The 15,800-nt window shown below is 28.0% G+C and overlaps 9 protein-coding genes across 9 annotated transcripts; 6 read left to right on the top strand and 3 right to left on the bottom strand.

Annotated features, from left to right (window-relative positions):
* Nucleotides 1-26: 26 nt before the first annotated feature.
* On the top strand, nt 27-2,981 carry T552_01257 (hypothetical protein; the record flags this gene model as incomplete). The annotated part of the gene is made up of 9 exons (XM_018369846.1): nt 27-603; nt 654-708; nt 750-829; nt 873-1,023; nt 1,063-1,439; nt 1,482-1,585; nt 1,624-2,091; nt 2,135-2,697; nt 2,800-2,981. The coding sequence occupies exons 1-9, from the start codon at nt 73-75 to the stop codon at nt 2,979-2,981; spliced, it is 2,511 nt and encodes an 836-aa protein (XP_018226495.1). The 5' UTR covers nt 27-72.
* A 221-nt stretch (nt 2,982-3,202) lies between these two features.
* Nucleotides 3,203-4,379, top strand: T552_01256 (thioredoxin reductase; the record flags this gene model as incomplete). Its single annotated transcript, XM_018369845.1, has 5 exons — nt 3,203-3,214; nt 3,266-3,294; nt 3,337-3,438; nt 3,494-3,783; nt 3,835-4,379. 5 exons carry the CDS (start codon nt 3,203-3,205, stop codon nt 4,377-4,379), a joined length of 978 nt encoding a protein of 325 aa, XP_018226494.1.
* On the bottom strand, nt 3,639-7,284 carry T552_01255 (hypothetical protein). The gene is made up of 10 exons (XM_018369844.1): nt 7,101-7,284; nt 6,947-7,057; nt 6,765-6,899; nt 6,609-6,717; nt 5,669-6,558; nt 5,428-5,623; nt 5,192-5,382; nt 4,794-5,150; nt 4,114-4,754; nt 3,639-4,066 (listed from the first exon to the last, which is right to left on the bottom strand). The coding sequence occupies exons 1-9, from the start codon at nt 7,236-7,238 to the stop codon at nt 4,404-4,406; spliced, it is 2,478 nt and encodes an 825-aa protein (XP_018226493.1). The 5' UTR covers nt 7,239-7,284; the 3' UTR covers nt 3,639-4,066; nt 4,114-4,403.
* A 127-nt stretch (nt 7,285-7,411) lies between these two features.
* On the bottom strand, nt 7,412-8,442 carry T552_01254 (Grx4 family monothiol glutaredoxin). Its single transcript, XM_018369843.1, has 5 exons — nt 8,211-8,442; nt 8,091-8,165; nt 7,732-8,047; nt 7,619-7,685; nt 7,412-7,575 (listed from the first exon to the last, which is right to left on the bottom strand). The coding sequence occupies exons 1-5, from the start codon at nt 8,394-8,396 to the stop codon at nt 7,458-7,460; spliced, it is 762 nt and encodes a 253-aa protein (XP_018226492.1). The 5' UTR covers nt 8,397-8,442; the 3' UTR covers nt 7,412-7,457.
* Nucleotides 8,443-8,686: 244 nt separating this feature from the next.
* On the top strand, nt 8,687-9,259 carry T552_01253 (hypothetical protein; the record flags this gene model as incomplete). Its single annotated transcript, XM_018369842.1, has 4 exons — nt 8,687-8,721; nt 8,773-8,884; nt 8,933-8,968; nt 9,014-9,259. 4 exons carry the CDS (start codon nt 8,687-8,689, stop codon nt 9,233-9,235), a joined length of 405 nt encoding a protein of 134 aa, XP_018226491.1. The 3' UTR covers nt 9,236-9,259.
* Nucleotides 9,260-9,366: 107 nt separating this feature from the next.
* T552_01252 (protein disulfide-isomerase domain) lies at nt 9,367-10,896 on the bottom strand. The gene is made up of 7 exons (XM_018369841.1): nt 10,677-10,896; nt 10,560-10,623; nt 10,406-10,517; nt 10,252-10,361; nt 10,004-10,205; nt 9,841-9,954; nt 9,367-9,790 (listed from the first exon to the last, which is right to left on the bottom strand). The coding sequence occupies exons 1-7, from the start codon at nt 10,847-10,849 to the stop codon at nt 9,411-9,413; spliced, it is 1,155 nt and encodes a 384-aa protein (XP_018226490.1). The 5' UTR covers nt 10,850-10,896; the 3' UTR covers nt 9,367-9,410.
* Nucleotides 10,897-11,007: 111 nt separating this feature from the next.
* Nucleotides 11,008-12,245, top strand: T552_01251 (hypothetical protein). The gene is made up of 5 exons (XM_018369840.1): nt 11,008-11,147; nt 11,207-11,301; nt 11,430-11,557; nt 11,609-11,684; nt 11,728-12,245. Exons 1-5 carry the CDS (start codon nt 11,054-11,056, stop codon nt 12,199-12,201), a joined length of 867 nt encoding a protein of 288 aa, XP_018226489.1. The 5' UTR covers nt 11,008-11,053; the 3' UTR covers nt 12,202-12,245.
* Nucleotides 12,246-12,768: 523 nt separating this feature from the next.
* On the top strand, nt 12,769-13,812 carry T552_01250 (hypothetical protein). Its single transcript, XM_018369839.1, has 2 exons — nt 12,769-13,443; nt 13,487-13,812. The coding sequence occupies exons 1-2, from the start codon at nt 12,779-12,781 to the stop codon at nt 13,764-13,766; spliced, it is 945 nt and encodes a 314-aa protein (XP_018226488.1). The 5' UTR covers nt 12,769-12,778; the 3' UTR covers nt 13,767-13,812.
* Nucleotides 13,813-14,019: 207 nt separating this feature from the next.
* T552_01249 (hypothetical protein) lies at nt 14,020-15,754 on the top strand. Its single transcript, XM_018369838.1, has 5 exons — nt 14,020-14,238; nt 14,288-14,367; nt 14,415-14,494; nt 14,536-15,216; nt 15,259-15,754. Exons 1-5 carry the CDS (start codon nt 14,066-14,068, stop codon nt 15,706-15,708), a joined length of 1,464 nt encoding a protein of 487 aa, XP_018226487.1. The 5' UTR covers nt 14,020-14,065; the 3' UTR covers nt 15,709-15,754.
* Nucleotides 15,755-15,800: the final 46 nt, after the last annotated feature.

Raw genomic sequence — 15,800 nt, 5'->3', positions numbered from 1 at the left:
TAATCGATTAAAAAAATTTAATATTTGATAAGATCACAAGTTAAGATAAATAGTTTTTCTTAACTTTTGGTCATGATTTTTAAGATATTTATTACTTTTTTCTTATATTGGATCTATTTAGTTAGAGTAAGATGTGAAACGGAGCCAGTAGACTTTGAAAATAATGATTATTATCTTTTTCATTTCTCGGATGATGTTGATATTGAGGAGTTTTCAAGGGTTTTGGGATTCAAATATCATGAAAAAGTGGGACATTTGAAAAACCATCATATATTTTCTATAGAAAAGAGTATTTATGGAGATGGAGTTAGAGATAAAATTGAAGATTATTTTGGTTTAGAAAGAGGAAGAAATGTATTAGATGGACTTAATAGTGACAAGATTTTTTATTATGAGAAACAAGAATTAATAAAGCATGAAAAGAGGGGTGTGATTAGAGACGATATATATTTTGATAATCAAGGTCTTTATAATGACAGAGTTGTCAAGAATGTTGTAAAAGATTCGACGGGAGATCAGGCGGTAAATCTAACACAGAAGTTAGAGGAAATTAAAAAAAAATTAGATATAAAGGACCCTTTTTTTGATAAACAATGGTATTTGGTATAGTTTATTCTTTTTTTTTTTTTTAAAAAATCTAATTTTTTAATTAGTTTAATACGAAAAAACCTGGTGTAGATATAAATGTTACAGGTCTTTGGTTAGAAGGTTTGATATTTGTGTTGTTGGTTGCCTTTTAATGATTTTAGGGATAAAGGGAAAAGGTGTAACGGTTGCCATTGTAGATGATGGCTTAGATCATATTAACAAGGATTTGTTTCCAAATTATGTTTGAAAAACTATTATAAAATCTCTATTTTAACTCTTTTCAGAATTCACAGGGTTCATTTGATTTTGAATCTAATGATTCCGACCCAACACCTAGATCTTCTGACACGCATGGTACTAGATGTGCAGGAGAAGTGGCAGCCGCTAAGAATGATTTTTGTGGGATTGGTGTTGCATATGAATCTAAAATTTCAGGTATTTTTCTTTAATTGCTACCAATTTAATATTGTTAAGGAATACGATTTTTGTCTACATCTTTTAGGTTTATGGCTGAATCAAATTCTCTTAGTTATAAACCTGATATTAATTATATTTATTCTTGTAGTTGGGGACCTTCTGATAGTGGAAATACATCCGGACCCATTCCTTATCTTTCATATTCTAGTATTATTGAAATGTTAAATCAAGGAAGGAACGGTCTTGGTTCTATATATGTTTTTGGATCAGGAAATGGTGGGCCTTCTGATGATTGTAATTACGATGGATATGCAAATAGTCCATATACTATTACTATCGGTGCTATAGATGCAGATGAAGAAATATTTTATTTTTCAGAGCCATGTCCTTGCATTTTGGCTTCTACGTATTCTGGCAAGCGTGGTGCATACATTGTAACCTTTTTCTTTTTTTTTATAATAAATTTATCGTTTTAGCATACTACGGATGTTGGTTTAGCAGGATGCACCTTTAAGCATTCTGGAACTTCTGCTTCTGTACCGATTGCTGCGGGCATTATTGCTCTTGTTCTTTCAGTGAAGTAAGAATATCATTAAAATTATTTAGCTGAAAAATTAGTCCTAATCTTACATGGCATGATATTCACGCTTTGATTGTGGAGACAGCTATTCCATTTAATTTGAAATATCCTGGATGGCATAAACTTTCTTCTGGACGTTATTATCATAATTATTTTGGTTTTGGTAAACTAAATGCATATGCAATGGTCGAAAAAGCAAAAACATTTCAAAAATTGAATCCTCAAACAATGTTTTCAACTCATCTAATACCAGTTAATAAGAAATTTTCAGAAAACAATGGACATATTAGAAGTAGTTTTTATATTCATCGTGGAATTCCTGATCATTATAACTTCAAGAAATTGGAATATGTTTCTGTTTCATTTAATTATACGCACGAAAGAAGAGGTAATCTGGTGTTTAGTATTACTAGTCCTGCTGGAGTTACTTCACAATTAGCACATAGACGTCCTCGTGATGAAAAAGGTGGCAATTTTAGTTGGACTTTTACGACTGTAAAGCATTGGTATTTTGTTTCATTTTATAAAATAATAACTAATGATTTTTAGGGGAGAAGGTATTGTAGGTTACTGGACTATCGATGTTGAAGATGAAAAGGATTCGAATCTAGATGGTAAAGTTTTTGATTGGCAACTTCATTTTTTTGGAGAGTCTTCTGATGCAGAAAAAGCAAAGCCTCTTTCATATCCTTTTCTATATAGATATCCAACTACTTCGCTTCCGCCAAATCCTGATTCTACGACTCCAGCACCTCCAAGTTTTACAATTTCATCAATACCACATCCTGATGCTCCACCAGAACCAACTCCGACGAAGCCAACTGATTCTTCTACATCTTCAGCATCAAAACCATCACCACCAGCACCGCCACGACCACCACCTGTACCACAACCACAGCCTCAACCACAACCACAGCCTCAGCCACAGCCTCAACCACAACCACAACCCCAACCAGAACCAGAACCAAAACCAACATCAGTAACTTCATCTGCATCTAAGACTTCAAGCAAAACTAAAACAACCACTCAAAAAGCTTCATCTACTAAAACTTCATCTACTACAAAAACTTCTACACGGCCATCTCCTACTAAGGGTACTTCTACTGCATCAGGTGCTTCTCACCTTTCATTCTTCGAAAAAAGGCACTTGTTACTTCAAATGATATTATTTTTATTCTTTTTCTTATTTTTGGGTTACTCTTTTTAACCTATAGGATTTTCAAGAAAACGGACATCTCACTGTGATATACTTTTTATGACTGAAGCTTTTAATGATGATTCTGATCTAAATATATCTCAAGAAACTGAAAAGGTTGCTATTTTGAAAAGACCTGTTAATTCATTCAATATTAGTGATACCGGTGATTTTGATCTACATGAGCAACGTGCTCTTTAATTAATTTTGATTCCATTTATCTATTTATTTTTCTACTATTTTTATTTATATATTTTTATAATATATTTATCTATATATTACTTAATCTATCTTCCATCTTATACTTTTTTACTCCAACTTTGATATTATATCTTAACATTAAAAATATAAAGTTAAAGTTGCTTAGAAAAGGGCTTAATAAGTTATCTTATTCTATTTTCTTGAGCTATATTCAAAGAAGAATGCACTCAAAGGTATTATATTTATTAGTATATTTTATAGAGGTTTTTTTTCTGATAAAAAAGGTGGTAATCATTGGATCAGGGCCTTCTGGGTATATTTTAACTAAATATGAGCTTTATTTATAAAGTCCTAGTTATACGGCAATTATTTATCTTGGAAGAGCAGAATTGAAGCCAATTCTTTATGAAGGAATGTTAGCTAATGGTATTGCACCAGGTGGACAGTTAACAACAACGTAGAGTAAAAGAATAAAAGGATAAGATAGAGCTTTATTAATATCTTAAATATAGAACAGATGTAGAAAATTATCCGGGATTTCCTGATGGTATTTTGGGTCCATCATTAATGGAGGCTTTTAGAAAGCAATCAGAAAAATATGGAGCTCAAATTATAACAGATACAGTTTCTAAGCTTGATCTGTCAAAGCGTCCATTTAAATATTGTTGCGAGTCTAATGAAGAGGTGTTTCATACAGCAGATGTGGTTATATTAGCAACAGGTGCATATGCTCGAAGATTGAATATCCCTGGTGAAGAGATATATTGGCAGCGTGGTATTTCTGCATGTGCAGTTTGTGATGGTAAAGAATATAGGAATATTATAGATTTTTAGTAGATAATTATGTATTAAGGTGCAGCACCTATTTTTCGAGGAAAGCCTCTTGCAGTTGTAGGAGGGGGGGATTCTGCAGCAGAAGAATCATTATTTTTAACAAGATATGCAACAAAGGTTTATCTATTAGTTCGAAGGGATAAGCTAAGAGCATCGCCAATTATGGCTAAACGATTATTACATCATCCTAAGATTGAAATTCTATGGAATACAGTAGCTTTGGAATCATTGGGAGATAATAACTTGATGAACTGTGTAAAAATTAAAAATGTTAAAACGCAAGAAGTTTCAGAGTTACAAGTGAATGGTCTCTTCTATGCAATTGGTCATGAGCCAGCAACAACATTAGTTAGAGGTCAAGTAGAATGCGATAAAGATGGGTATATTATTACAAAAAATGGGGGACCTGAAACAAATATAAAGGGTTTTTTTGCAGCAGGCGATGTTCAAGATAAAAAATGGAGGCAAGCAGTGACATCTGCAGGAAGTGGATGTATGGCAGGACTTGCAGCTGAACGACTATTAGCTGAAGAAGAAGAAATGAAGAATATAGAAGATAGTTAAATTTTTTATTGTAAATTATTGAAATTAATCTTTTTGTGTTAATTGTCCATGTATTCTCTTTATTTTTGCAGCATACTGTGCATCTTTTTCTCTTTGCATCTTTTGTGTCTCTCGAGCTATAAATTGACCATCAAGTCTAAGCATTCTAATAGCGCTTCTTTTTGCATCACGATATTGAGATCTTAATTTTGCAGATTTGGCCCTCTCACGATCTGGATCATATGATTTTTTATCAAGAGAATATTCCTTTTCAAATTTTGGAATAAAACTTGGAATTGGAATAGGTTTATGTGCTTGTAACATCAATGGCTTGCGTGTTTCAAATGAAAATTGAAGCAATTTTGTAATACGTTGATTTATAGAATTTATCTCCTCCTAAAAAATTAATAATCCTAAGTAAAGAATTTAATTTACCAAAAGTTCACATGATAAAGATATTTTATCATAAAATTCTTTTAATAAATTTAAACAAGGGGAAAAAATCTCTATAAAAGCAGATTTTCCACTCCATAAAATTGCATAATAATCAATTAATTGAGCAGTTGTCTTAAAAAGAGAAACTTCTAACTCTTTATCATTATCATCATTAGAATAGATATCCGAAATTTTCAAAGCCCTTGGTTTATTTTGTAAACCAAAAAGAATATTTCCAGAATCAGTAGAAATTTCTTTATTATCTAATTTTCTATTATTTTTTTTAAATAATATCTTTAATATATTAAATAGTGTATTAATTGCTTCTGGAACTATTCTTTTTGATATATTAATATACTAATAAGATTAAAAATAATAATTATAAGAGAAAAAAAGACCTCTGCAAATAACGTTATAATATAAAGTTTTAAGACTATATCTCCTAATGATATAATCTTTAGTTGAGAAAGAAGTTGCCCCATTATAAGAAATGTTGGTGTAACTATTACATGAGAAAGATCTGAAGTTGGAAAAATTACTCCAATTATTCTTAAAAATATCAAATCTTGAATTGAAGGAAGAGATTTAGCTATAAGTGTTATATATTAAAAAAAAAAAAAGATAAAATATTTACTTTTTTCTGAAAATATTAATTGATTAAATCTTTCCCTTGTATTTGTTAATTTTTTGTGGAAAGCATCATAAGAAGCTTCTGGGTATTTATATGAAAGATCTCGTAAATGTTCAGAAAGTATATCTAAAGTAACAAGCGAAACACTTTTTTTCTCTGATAAATAAAGAATAAGATCAAGTAATACTGCAATAAATGTCTATTTAGAGAATTTAACAAATATAAAGACAATTTATTGAATTACCTGAAGTTTTTCTTTGTTCAATGGGTGAAGTGAAGGATGATGTAACACTTTAATTCGATCAACAACTTTTGGAATATCCTCTTGTTCGATATTTTTTAAAATAGAAAGAAATTCTGAAATTGAGCCTGGACATGGATAAACATAAGCAAGCTCTTTTTTTTTTCCTAGATCTAAATCTTGTGATTCATTTGATGATTCAAAAGTAGCATTTCTAGATTCAGAGTTTAGATCATTACATGTACCAAAATCATCTGTTGCTTTATTTAAATTTAAATTTAAATCATCTTTGGTACTATTCATAGAATAAAGAACTCCATTAGTTTTTTCGTATTTATATTCTTTAAATGAATGAAATTTAGTATCATTATCAGATTCATTATCATTATCGCTTATATAATCGTCTTCCAAATTGTCTCCTTTAGAAAAAACAGATTTGGTTTTTTTTATATCATTTTCAAAAAAATATTCATAATTCATTCTTTTTAATCGCTCTTCTTCTAATCTTTGTAATTCTTCTGCCTTTTCTTGTACAATCTCTTCTTCTGTTTTCGTTCTACTCGATGGACATGCACGCTTCTCAAAAGCTAACTCCTTTACAGAAAGATCATACTGAATATCTTTATTTGTTTGTTCTTGATCTATTTTTGAAGATATAGATTTGTCATTTTTAGCAAGTAATGAATGTAAATCATTAAATTCTGCATCAAGCATTTCTCTTTTCATTTCATCTTCCTGTTTTTCTTTTTGCCTTTCATATTTCCTAAGTTTTGATTTTTCTATAATTTCTTTCATAACTTCTGATTTACTTTTTTTCATATTATTATTTAACTGTTCTGAATTATCAAACCCTCCAAAATGTTCATCATTAACTGTTTCAAAATCAATATTTCCTTTAAAATTTCAAGTAAATATATGAAAAAATAAATGGATCATAAGTTACCTGAATCATTTTCTGTATCATTTTCAAAATCTTCAATTTCTATAGGTGATTCTCCAAAATTTCCAACATCTTCATTAAGATTATAAATATTATTCTTTTCATACAGTTTCTTCACATATTAATCTCCCATTTTACTCCTAAAAATATGTATAAAACCTGCTTTTCTACTGCGTATCTCTGCAACATTTTTTCTTCTAAAGAAAGATGTGTATTATGTTCTCCAAAACGATGATCTACAAAACTCCCTTCTTTATTCCTTCTCAACATATCTTTTAGAATTGTATTTCTCCTCTGCAGATATTATATTAAAGATATATATATATATTGTCAATTTTTACTTTTTCTTCTCCTGCTTGACGACTCAGCCCTGGATATCCTTCAATTCCTCTAATTTTTCGGCCACCAACTTCATATTTAACCTTATTAACCTTCTTTTCATAATGATTAAACTGAAATTATTAGTATCTTTTTCTAATATATATATATATATACTTGAGATCGGATATTCTCTAATATGGATGTTCTATCTTCCTGTTTTGCAAGTTTCTTCCTCTTTCTACGTCTATTACTAGTAGATATTCCTGCATCTCTTAAGGCTATCTTTAATTGTTTGAGCTGAGACTTAACCATTTTTTAAAAATGCTACATGTTAAGATATCGACCACAGGTTGATCGACTGTAGGGCTTCTATTAGAAAATAATTAAAATATAGTATATTTATACGTTGTTTTATTAAACAATATTTTCTTCAAAGTTTGATAAACAAAAGTTTTTGATATTTTTTAGAGTGAATTTTTGATATATGTTTTAGTTGCAATTATAATAAATATATTTTTTAAATAATAAAGTTTAAGTAGATAATATGTCTGTTTGTTGAAGAAGTTGTTGAATTTCTCCTGTATTAAACATTTCACGAACAATATCAAGCCCTCCACAAAAATTTCCTCGAATATATAATTGTGGATAACTAAATTGATTAGACTAAGCAAATTTATTTAATACCTAAATACGTAGGCCAGTCTGAAAATTCTTTTAATCCTTCTCTGACCCTTTCATCCGCAAGAATATTAAAAAAACCTTTAAAAATAAATTTTTTTGATGATATAATAAAAAATGTACCAACCATATTTAATATGGTGTTCATTAAGAATATTTACAATCTGTCTACTAAATCCACATTGAGGATTTGTTGGTGTGCCTTTCATAAAAAGCATAATAGGTTCTGCTTCAACTAATTTCTTTAATCGACTTGTTAAATCAATATTTTCGTCCTTTTCATGTGTTGTATATAAATTGTGACTTTTTCCTTCGACTTCCTGTGTTGATACTCCCGATCCCTGCTTCTCCAACGGCAAATGTAATTGTGTAGAAAATCGAGTAACCATTTCTGTCAATTCTGATGGATTTGCTCCAGATAACTTCCCCAATACTTTTCCTGACTTTTTCCCTTTAATTATATTCTTTTTTTTCCTCTTTTCTTACCTGTAAAATCACAAAAAATGGCACAACTGTTACCCCAAATGATTCTGATATTTCCTCAAGCTCTTCAGCCTTGACCTTTTTTCTTTAATCTTTCTAAAACATACTCAAAATCTTACTAACATTTGCAAATTTTATATTAGAAAACTTAATTGAAAGCTCCTTAAAAACATTATTCATATATTTACATGGATTTGCCCATTCTGCATAAAAATTTAACACAAGTACTTGATCTCCACATAAAGAAATAAGCTTTTCATATTCCTCTGTCGATTCTATTTCGCTAATTGTTGTAGATGCATCTGCCATGGCTTTTAATCCTCTTTACAAGGTTTTTATAATGATTCACGCACTCGAGATTATCCGTTTAAATTTCAACAAGTATTTTATATAAACCCAATCTATGGTATAAACATGTCTTTTTTCCTTGTTATATCTCTAATATTCTTAAAACCCTGAAGATTGATAGAGAAGTTCATGAATTACATTTAAACAATGATTTATCTACTGATCAGAAAAAAAAATTATCTATATTTGAGTTATCATCTCATCCAATCGCACTCTTTTTCTTCTTTTTTTTTCGTTTTTTAGCCATATTAATGTACTTGTTTGGGTTTTTTATTTTTCGGAATTTGTAAGATGTTTCCAAGGATTTATAGGAATGAATTTTGTAATCAAACATTAGTATTTTAGTTTTTATTTTAATTGTTATTTTTTCTGCTTTTGATTTTTGGACGGTCAAGAATGTCTCAGGGAGGTTTTTGGTTGGGCTGCGATGGAGGAATGAAATAGATAATGTTGGATATTTATTTCTTATCTTTTATTTCTTTCTAACTTTTTTTAAGGATGGTAGAAATATATGGGTTTTTGAAAATGCTAATGTCTTTTCGTTATTTGGTATTTTTCTGTGTTAATTTTATCAATAGCTTCAAAATAAACAAAATTCTACTGATTCCAAGACTTTCTGGCTTGTTCTTTATTTAGTACCTATTATATGGGGAATTTTTGGGATTATTGCTATTTTAAGATTTAATTTTATATGGCTGGTTACAGTGATTATTGCTTTTTCTTTAAGTGGCGCAAATGCATTGGCATTTACAAAGAATGAAATATTTTTATCTCTTATATTTTTATTGATAATTTTATAGATGCAATAGAAACCAAAAAAATAAATGGGTAGAAAACTTTTCAAAAAGGTTATCAGGCTTTAACTATTCTTTTAATTTATTTCAAAGAATAGCAAGTAATCTTTTTAACAAATTTTTTTAATATGTTTTTTATCTTAAATGAATTTTTATTAGATACGCATTTATGATTTTTTAATCATAGATCTTCTTTCTTGATTTTCGTTAGTATGTCAATTAAATTTAAATCCAACTTTTTCTTTTCTATATTTTCTCCTGTCATTACCGCAGAAATGAGGTTTAAAACTTCATTTGGATTTTTTCCTGAGAGTGTGACATACCATCCTTTTTTTCCATTAAGCAATATCATTTCAGATTCTCCAAATGATATTTGCATCATTTGTACTAAAGAAAAAAATAAGCTGGATTTATCAATAAAGTAATATGAAAATTTATAAGTCTTAGCAATTTGACTAAAGAGATAAAAATTCGACGCAGAGTCGGATAATGTAATTATACTAATTCCTTTTTTTAAAATACATTTTTCAAGCAAATCATCTTGTGAACGTAATTCTGTTACTATTTTTTATTAATATGATAAATAATGTCAATAAACCAAAGCATTATACATGAAAACTCTTTCTCTTTAGGTTCCTCTACTGACTCATTATCCACTGTTTCTTGAGTTTCACCTAACACATATTCTTTGATAAAACTGTGCATTTCTTTATAAACTAAATTACCTAATAATATTATATATATGTTTTTATGAATATTATTTTTAAATTATACCAGAGTAAACTACTGGCTCATCCTTTTTATGAAGAAAAATAACTGTTGGAAAATCGGTTATTCCAAATAAATCCAGTGCCTTTTTATAACTTTGATGAATCAAAATGAATTCTACTCGATTCAAGAAATCCACTGCAAGTGTTTTAAATAAACTATTTGGTTCTGTTTTATTCGTAAATAATATAATCTTTCTTTCCATGTTCTAATATATAATAAGATTTCTTAATCTTCATAAAAATGACCATTACACTTCTTTCTAAAAAAAGTTCAATATTATCTGTTATTCTTTTAACATGATTTGGTATTTTTGATATAGAAGCTGATATTAAATCTCTTAGTGTTCTTGGACCGTCATAATCTATATTTTATAAGAAAAATGCAAAAACATTAACTTCATCAGACTTTCAACTTTTGGTTCTTTTCCTTGAGGAATAAAAAATTTTATTGTAGGAAATCCTTTAATTTCATAATGTTGACATAATTCAACACTTTGACGATCATCACAATTTACTGCCTAAAAAATTACTTGTTTTCTTTAAAATATTTTCCTTCATACAATCACATTTATAATTCCATATAATTCTTTTGCAAGCTTCTTATATATAGGTGCTATTTGCTTACTATTATACTTGTAAATATTATAATTACTACTATCTTTAATCTATAGCTTTACCAATAACCACACCATGGAGCAAAAAATTCCACAATTGAAAGATGTGTAGAGTTTTTAACAATACTATGAAAATTTTTATGTGTTAATATTTGGATTTGATCTTGTGAACTATAAAGTGATATTACATTTTTTATAAAATTAAAAAAAAAAAGAAAATATATTAGAAGATTCATCCCTAAAAAAAAACATATAATCTATAAGATTTTCGAATGGTTTCTTGATGCCCAAAGATTTTCGTAGGTTTTTAAATATATAAGGCTTGTTTCTATATTCAAAAAAATAAAAATATTCAAGATATTAATAATGAATAATATAAAAAATAATATATTTTTTAATATTTTTTATAGAAAAAAAAAAGAAATTAAGAATTTTAAAAAATGGAAAAGCCTCCAGCAGAATTAAAATTTATATATCCATTTGTAAAGCGTGGTGAAGAAATGAAGAAAGTGGATAAAGTAGTATTTTATTATTGTAAGCAAATAAATAAAAGAAAAAAGAGGAAGTGAAAAAGGGTTAAGAAATATAAATAGGTTATTTTTGGGCGGTAAAATCAGGACTTGAATTACAACTGAAAAGCAAAAAATCAGAAATATATTTAGAGAAAATGATGGAAAAATTGGAATTGGTAAGATTTATGAATTAATATATATAATTATAATTATATATATTAATAATGTAGAAAAACAGTGTTTTAATTTAGAAATATATGAAAAATTGATAAAAGTCTAAATTTAATATTTCTAATTTTTTTAGGTTAAAGAAGATCCAATGTGTAAATCAATAATTCAAGATGAAATATCAGGGAAAATATATATGGAAAAGTTTGCGGAACAAATTTTAAGAAATGCTGATGAGGATATTCGAATGAAAAGAATTTCACTGTAAGTTTCATATATATATATATATATATGAAATATTTAAGTAAAATATAGTGAAACATCTAAAAAGTTTTTAGCTGCAGTTAATTTTTTTGAAGTCTTAAAAATATGGGGAGAATTGAGTCCAGATGTATGTATTTTTTAAGTAATAATTATTATTTTAATGAAAATAGATACTTTACAAGTTAAAATATTCTAAAATTTGCGCTGTCGATATTATCAAAGCATGTAAAAATTGTCAAGATCCAAATGACATATTATTTCAAGAGAAATCTATATCTAAATCTGAAACTTTATCTAATCTTAATGAAAAGGAAAAGAATTCAATAACTAATGATTCATCACTTGACAATCTTTTAATACTTAATTATGATCTTGAAAAAAAAGATACATCAAATAATCTTTTAAATTCCGAAATTCAAGTTAACAATGATACTTCTCATAGAATTGCTAAATCTGAACATAATCAACCAGCTTTACCTAATGCATCTTATTCTTGTAATATACAAGCCGTTGAAGACAAAATAGAAAAAATAGAAAAAGCACAGAAACATGCACGATGGGCAATCAGTGCTCTTAATTTTGAAGATATACATACTGCTATGTCTGAATTAAGGATTTCTTTAGATATTCTCGAATCCATTTAAAAAAGTGTTTTTCTTAGTTTTTAAAAAATAAGAAAAACATTCTATTAATTCTATCTTGTTTAAAGCTTGTTATTTTATAATATTATCAAATAAACATGATTCAGCTTTGTAAAATACTTAATATTTTATCGAATATTTCAATTATAAAAATTATTCCATCTTAAAGCATTTCATGTTGTTCTCTCTGGATTCATAGATATCTTCATCTTTGTTCCTTCTATCCTCTATAAAAACACTTATGTTTATCATTTTATATTTTTAGAGGGTTTATACCTATATATATATATTTTTTGATTCGATTTTTTTTTTATTTTTTTAAGTTTGGACATACATTTTTATAGATTTAAATGGAAAGCGTTACTATTTTTTAATTTAGAACTTAAGTTATTTAAAGTTCTTATAACATAGAATAATGACTTTTTTTTTCGGAACAGGATTAAACCACGTATGAAGTTAAATGATATTGTTATTGATGAACTAACGGGTCTTTTATAGGTAGGAAACGATGTTGATTAATATAAAAATATAGTATATATATAAGTTTTATATTGATAAAGATATTTCTTGTGTGGATATTATGGCAAAGTCGTATTTTATATTTTTAGAATATCTTATGCATATGAAAAAGAGTGATATAAATTCGGGTGTTAGCGTTAAATTTTCTAAGGAAAATTATATAAATCTAAATAAAAATAATGTTTATAATCCATATATGGATGCTAGGGACAGATCATATCTTTCCTCTTGGGATAATGATGCGTATATTAATTATGATTATATCTTGGAGAAGAAAAATGAAAAATGTTTTGATCATGTACTATCTTCGGCATCCATTCCTGACTATTCATTAATTGATTCGTTGGCAACTCCATTTCTCAACTATCCGGAACCAGATACCTTTCTTGTTGATATTAATCAGGTTTTTAAGCGAGATGAGCATTTTTTCCCACCAAATGCTACATTTAATATAACAGATACAAAAAATATTCCAGATGTAGCTAATTTTACTGAAGATTTATACGTTGAACATTCTCATGATAATTCTTGCGATTTTGATAAATTTATTGTAGATGATCCTAGTAATCTAAACAATGATTTGGAAATCTCTTCGTTAGATAACACGTCTGCAACTGAGAAAAATGACACTATTTCTTCTAGCACTAGGAAAAATGTTTGTTTTAATTGTGGTGTAAATGAAACTCCATTATGGCGAAGAAGTCCTGATAAAAAGTATTTGTTATGGTAGAATTTGGATTTATCTTATAGAAAATATTAATTTATCTAGCAATGCATGTGGACTTTATTTAAAACAGTATAAATATATGCGGCCTTTAGGATTTCATCGTAAGAAATCATCTAATTCACAAAGATCATCTATTAAATTGGTTTGTGTAAATTGCGAGGTTACTGAAACATCTTTATGGAGAAAAAATGAGCTTGGAAAACCTATCTGCAATGCATGTCGTCTTTATGAAAAAATGCATAACACACAACGACCTGTCACTATGCGAAAGGAATATGTGATCCGTCGTAGACGCTATAAAAATCTTTTTGAGCATATTTGAATATTGCTTTAATATAGATTACTGTTTTGCCAGCTTCCTTTATAGTGAAAATTTAGTTTTAAGATTTTCTATTTCTTTTTTAGTATTGATTTTTCTGTTTTTTTTTTGTATTTTGCTTAATTAAAGTTTTGATTTATTAAAAATGTCTTCCATGCAGCTTATGTCTTAATATTCAAGGAGAAGTAGAGCTTGTTGCAGAATTATATTTAATATTTTGAATTTATAAATCTTTTTTAGTCGCTAGATATAATAATGATTATAACTTAGTTATTTATAGGGAAAATAATGAAAATATAGAGATGGTAACATTAGTTTCATCTGTTTGTTTTATATCCAGAGGAGTTGCCGCTGAATTTCCTAAGAAATATGTTTTTAATGATGATGAATATAAAAAAATAAATAAGCTGATTGATTTACAAGTTAAAACTGGAAAAAATGAGCTTAAAAAGAAGAAAGATCAGAGATACACAACGTATACTCCATAATTAAGTAATATTCTTCATATTTAACCTGTTGAATAGTGAAAATATGTCTGAAGATGAGGAAATGATTAAAAAGTATAATTTAGAAGATTATGATATGGAACCATATGATAATCAACGTACAATAAACTAACTAAGATGTGAATATCTTTTCTAATCTTTGAAGGGATGAACATATTTACGGATACAAAGGATTTAATCTATTATGAAAATGAAGAAGATGATCCATATATTAATTTAAGAAATGTAAAATAATGTATCTTTTTTTCATATTAATATATGAAAAGGATGATTCTGATGAGGAGAGGGATGAGCTTCGGATATTATCCAGTGATGATATTATTTTAGCTACTAAAACAGAGGATGATGTTTCTTATCTTGAAGTATATGTTTATGAAGCTTTAGAGGATAATTTATATGTACATCATGATATAATGCTTCCGTCGATTCCTTTATCTTTAGAATGGTTTGGTTATAAACCTAATTCTGAGTCTGGTGGTTCTGGAAATTTTGCTGCTGTAGGAACATTAGATCCTGATATAGAAATCTGGGATTTAGATATTATTGATCCTTTTTATCCTGTTGCTATACTTGGGAATTCTAAAGTAAAGAGGGATATGAAGAAAAAGAGCAAAAAAGTTAATTCAAAATATCATGTAGATTCAGTTTTGAGTTTATCTATAAATAAAGTTTGTAAAAATATGTTAGCTTCTGGATCAGCAGATACTTCAATAAAAATATGGGACTTGGATTCATGTGTTTGTACTAATTCATATGTTCATCATCTTGATAAAGTGTCTTATATTGAATGGCATCCATCAGAGGAGACATTATTATTGTCTGGAAGTCATGATCATACGTCTTTGCTATATGATGTTCGTTCTTCTGCAAAAGATGCACTTAGATGGAATGTGAAGAGTGATATAGAATCTACAAGATGGGATTTATATGATTTTCATTATTTTTATGTGAGATAAGTAATTTAGTTTATTAAAAATTAATAGGCTTAGATATCTACAAGTTCTGGTATAGTTTATTTGTTTGATGTCAGAAAACCTCCAAGTAATTCGGAATATTTAAACCCAGTCTGGACTTTAAAGGCTCATGATGGACCAGTTTCTGCATTTGATGTTAACCCTTTCATTAAAGGATATTTTGTAACTGGATCAACAGATAAATCAATTAAATTATGGAATAAACATGGGAAAGATGGGGGGCCTAGTATTATTGTATCAAAGAATATAGACGTTGGCAAAGTTTTTTCGGTTAAGTTTTCTCAAGATAAAGAAACGATGTTTTCATTGGTTGCTGCTGGAAGCGAAGGAGTTGTCAAAGTATGGAATACTTTGAAAAGCAATGCTGTCAAGAATATATATGAATGTATTGTTGATTTATGTAACATAAATAAAACCACAGATAAAAACATAATAGGATTAGGTGAAGAAATTTCTGAAAATTAAAAGTAATATTAAAATAATTTCCGCTATTTACAACTCTTACAAAGGATATGATATTATTTGGATATGTATTGAAATATTTTTTGTTCAATTTT

The sequence above is a fragment of the Pneumocystis carinii genome (assembly GCF_001477545.1).
Source record: "Pneumocystis carinii B80 chromosome Unknown supercont1.5, whole genome shotgun sequence".
Classification (NCBI taxonomy): Eukaryota; Fungi; Ascomycota; class Pneumocystomycetes; order Pneumocystales; family Pneumocystaceae; genus Pneumocystis; species Pneumocystis carinii.
This window is presented reverse-complemented; position numbering and strand designations above follow the sequence as displayed.

What these genes read in the sequence shown, in the direction of transcription:
- T552_01255 (XM_018369844.1), bottom strand. Translation starts at nt 7,238, where the DNA reads ATGGTTAAGTCTCAGCTCAAACAATTAAAGATAGCCTTAAGAGATGCA. An exon ending in TAGAGAATATCCGATCTCAA is followed by an intron (nt 7,058 to 7,100) that starts GTATATATATAT and finishes TAATAATTTCAG; the next exon opens with TTTAATCATTATGAAAAGAA. An exon ending in CTTTATCATGTGAACTTTTG is followed by an intron (nt 4,755 to 4,793) that starts GTAAATTAAATT and finishes TTAATTTTTTAG; the next exon opens with GAGGAGATAAATTCTATAAA.
- T552_01254 (XM_018369843.1), bottom strand. Translation starts at nt 8,396, where the DNA reads ATGGCAGATGCATCTACAACAATTAGCGAAATAGAATCGACAGAGGAA. An exon ending in CATTTTTTGTGATTTTACAG is followed by an intron (nt 8,048 to 8,090) that starts GTAAGAAAAGAG and finishes AAAGGGAAAAAG; the next exon opens with TCAGGAAAAGTATTGGGGAA. An exon ending in GAATTTTCAGACTGGCCTAC is followed by an intron (nt 7,576 to 7,618) that starts GTATTTAGGTAT and finishes TAATCAATTTAG; the next exon opens with TTATCCACAATTATATATTC.
- T552_01252 (XM_018369841.1), bottom strand. Translation starts at nt 10,849, where the DNA reads ATGAATCTTCTAATATATTTTCTTTTTTTTTTTAATTTTATAAAAAAT. An exon ending in AAAAGAACCAAAAGTTGAAA is followed by an intron (nt 10,362 to 10,405) that starts GTCTGATGAAGT and finishes TATAAAATATAG; the next exon opens with ATTATGACGGTCCAAGAACA. An exon ending in TAAAGAGAAAGAGTTTTCAT is followed by an intron (nt 9,791 to 9,840) that starts GTATAATGCTTT and finishes AATAAAAAATAG; the next exon opens with TAACAGAATTACGTTCACAA.
- T552_01251 (XM_018369840.1), top strand. Translation starts at nt 11,054, where the DNA reads ATGGAAAAGCCTCCAGCAGAATTAAAATTTATATATCCATTTGTAAAG. An exon ending in CGAATGAAAAGAATTTCACT is followed by an intron (nt 11,558 to 11,608) that starts GTAAGTTTCATA and finishes AGTAAAATATAG; the next exon opens with TGAAACATCTAAAAAGTTTT. An exon ending in GGGGAGAATTGAGTCCAGAT is followed by an intron (nt 11,685 to 11,727) that starts GTATGTATTTTT and finishes TAATGAAAATAG; the next exon opens with ATACTTTACAAGTTAAAATA.
- T552_01250 (XM_018369839.1), top strand. Translation starts at nt 12,779, where the DNA reads ATGGCAAAGTCGTATTTTATATTTTTAGAATATCTTATGCATATGAAA. An exon ending in GATAAAAAGTATTTGTTATG is followed by an intron (nt 13,444 to 13,486) that starts GTAGAATTTGGA and finishes TAATTTATCTAG; the next exon opens with CAATGCATGTGGACTTTATT.
- T552_01249 (XM_018369838.1), top strand. Translation starts at nt 14,066, where the DNA reads ATGGTAACATTAGTTTCATCTGTTTGTTTTATATCCAGAGGAGTTGCC. An exon ending in AAAGATCAGAGATACACAAC is followed by an intron (nt 14,239 to 14,287) that starts GTATACTCCATA and finishes CCTGTTGAATAG; the next exon opens with TGAAAATATGTCTGAAGATG. An exon ending in GGAACCATATGATAATCAAC is followed by an intron (nt 14,368 to 14,414) that starts GTACAATAAACT and finishes TAATCTTTGAAG; the next exon opens with GGATGAACATATTTACGGAT.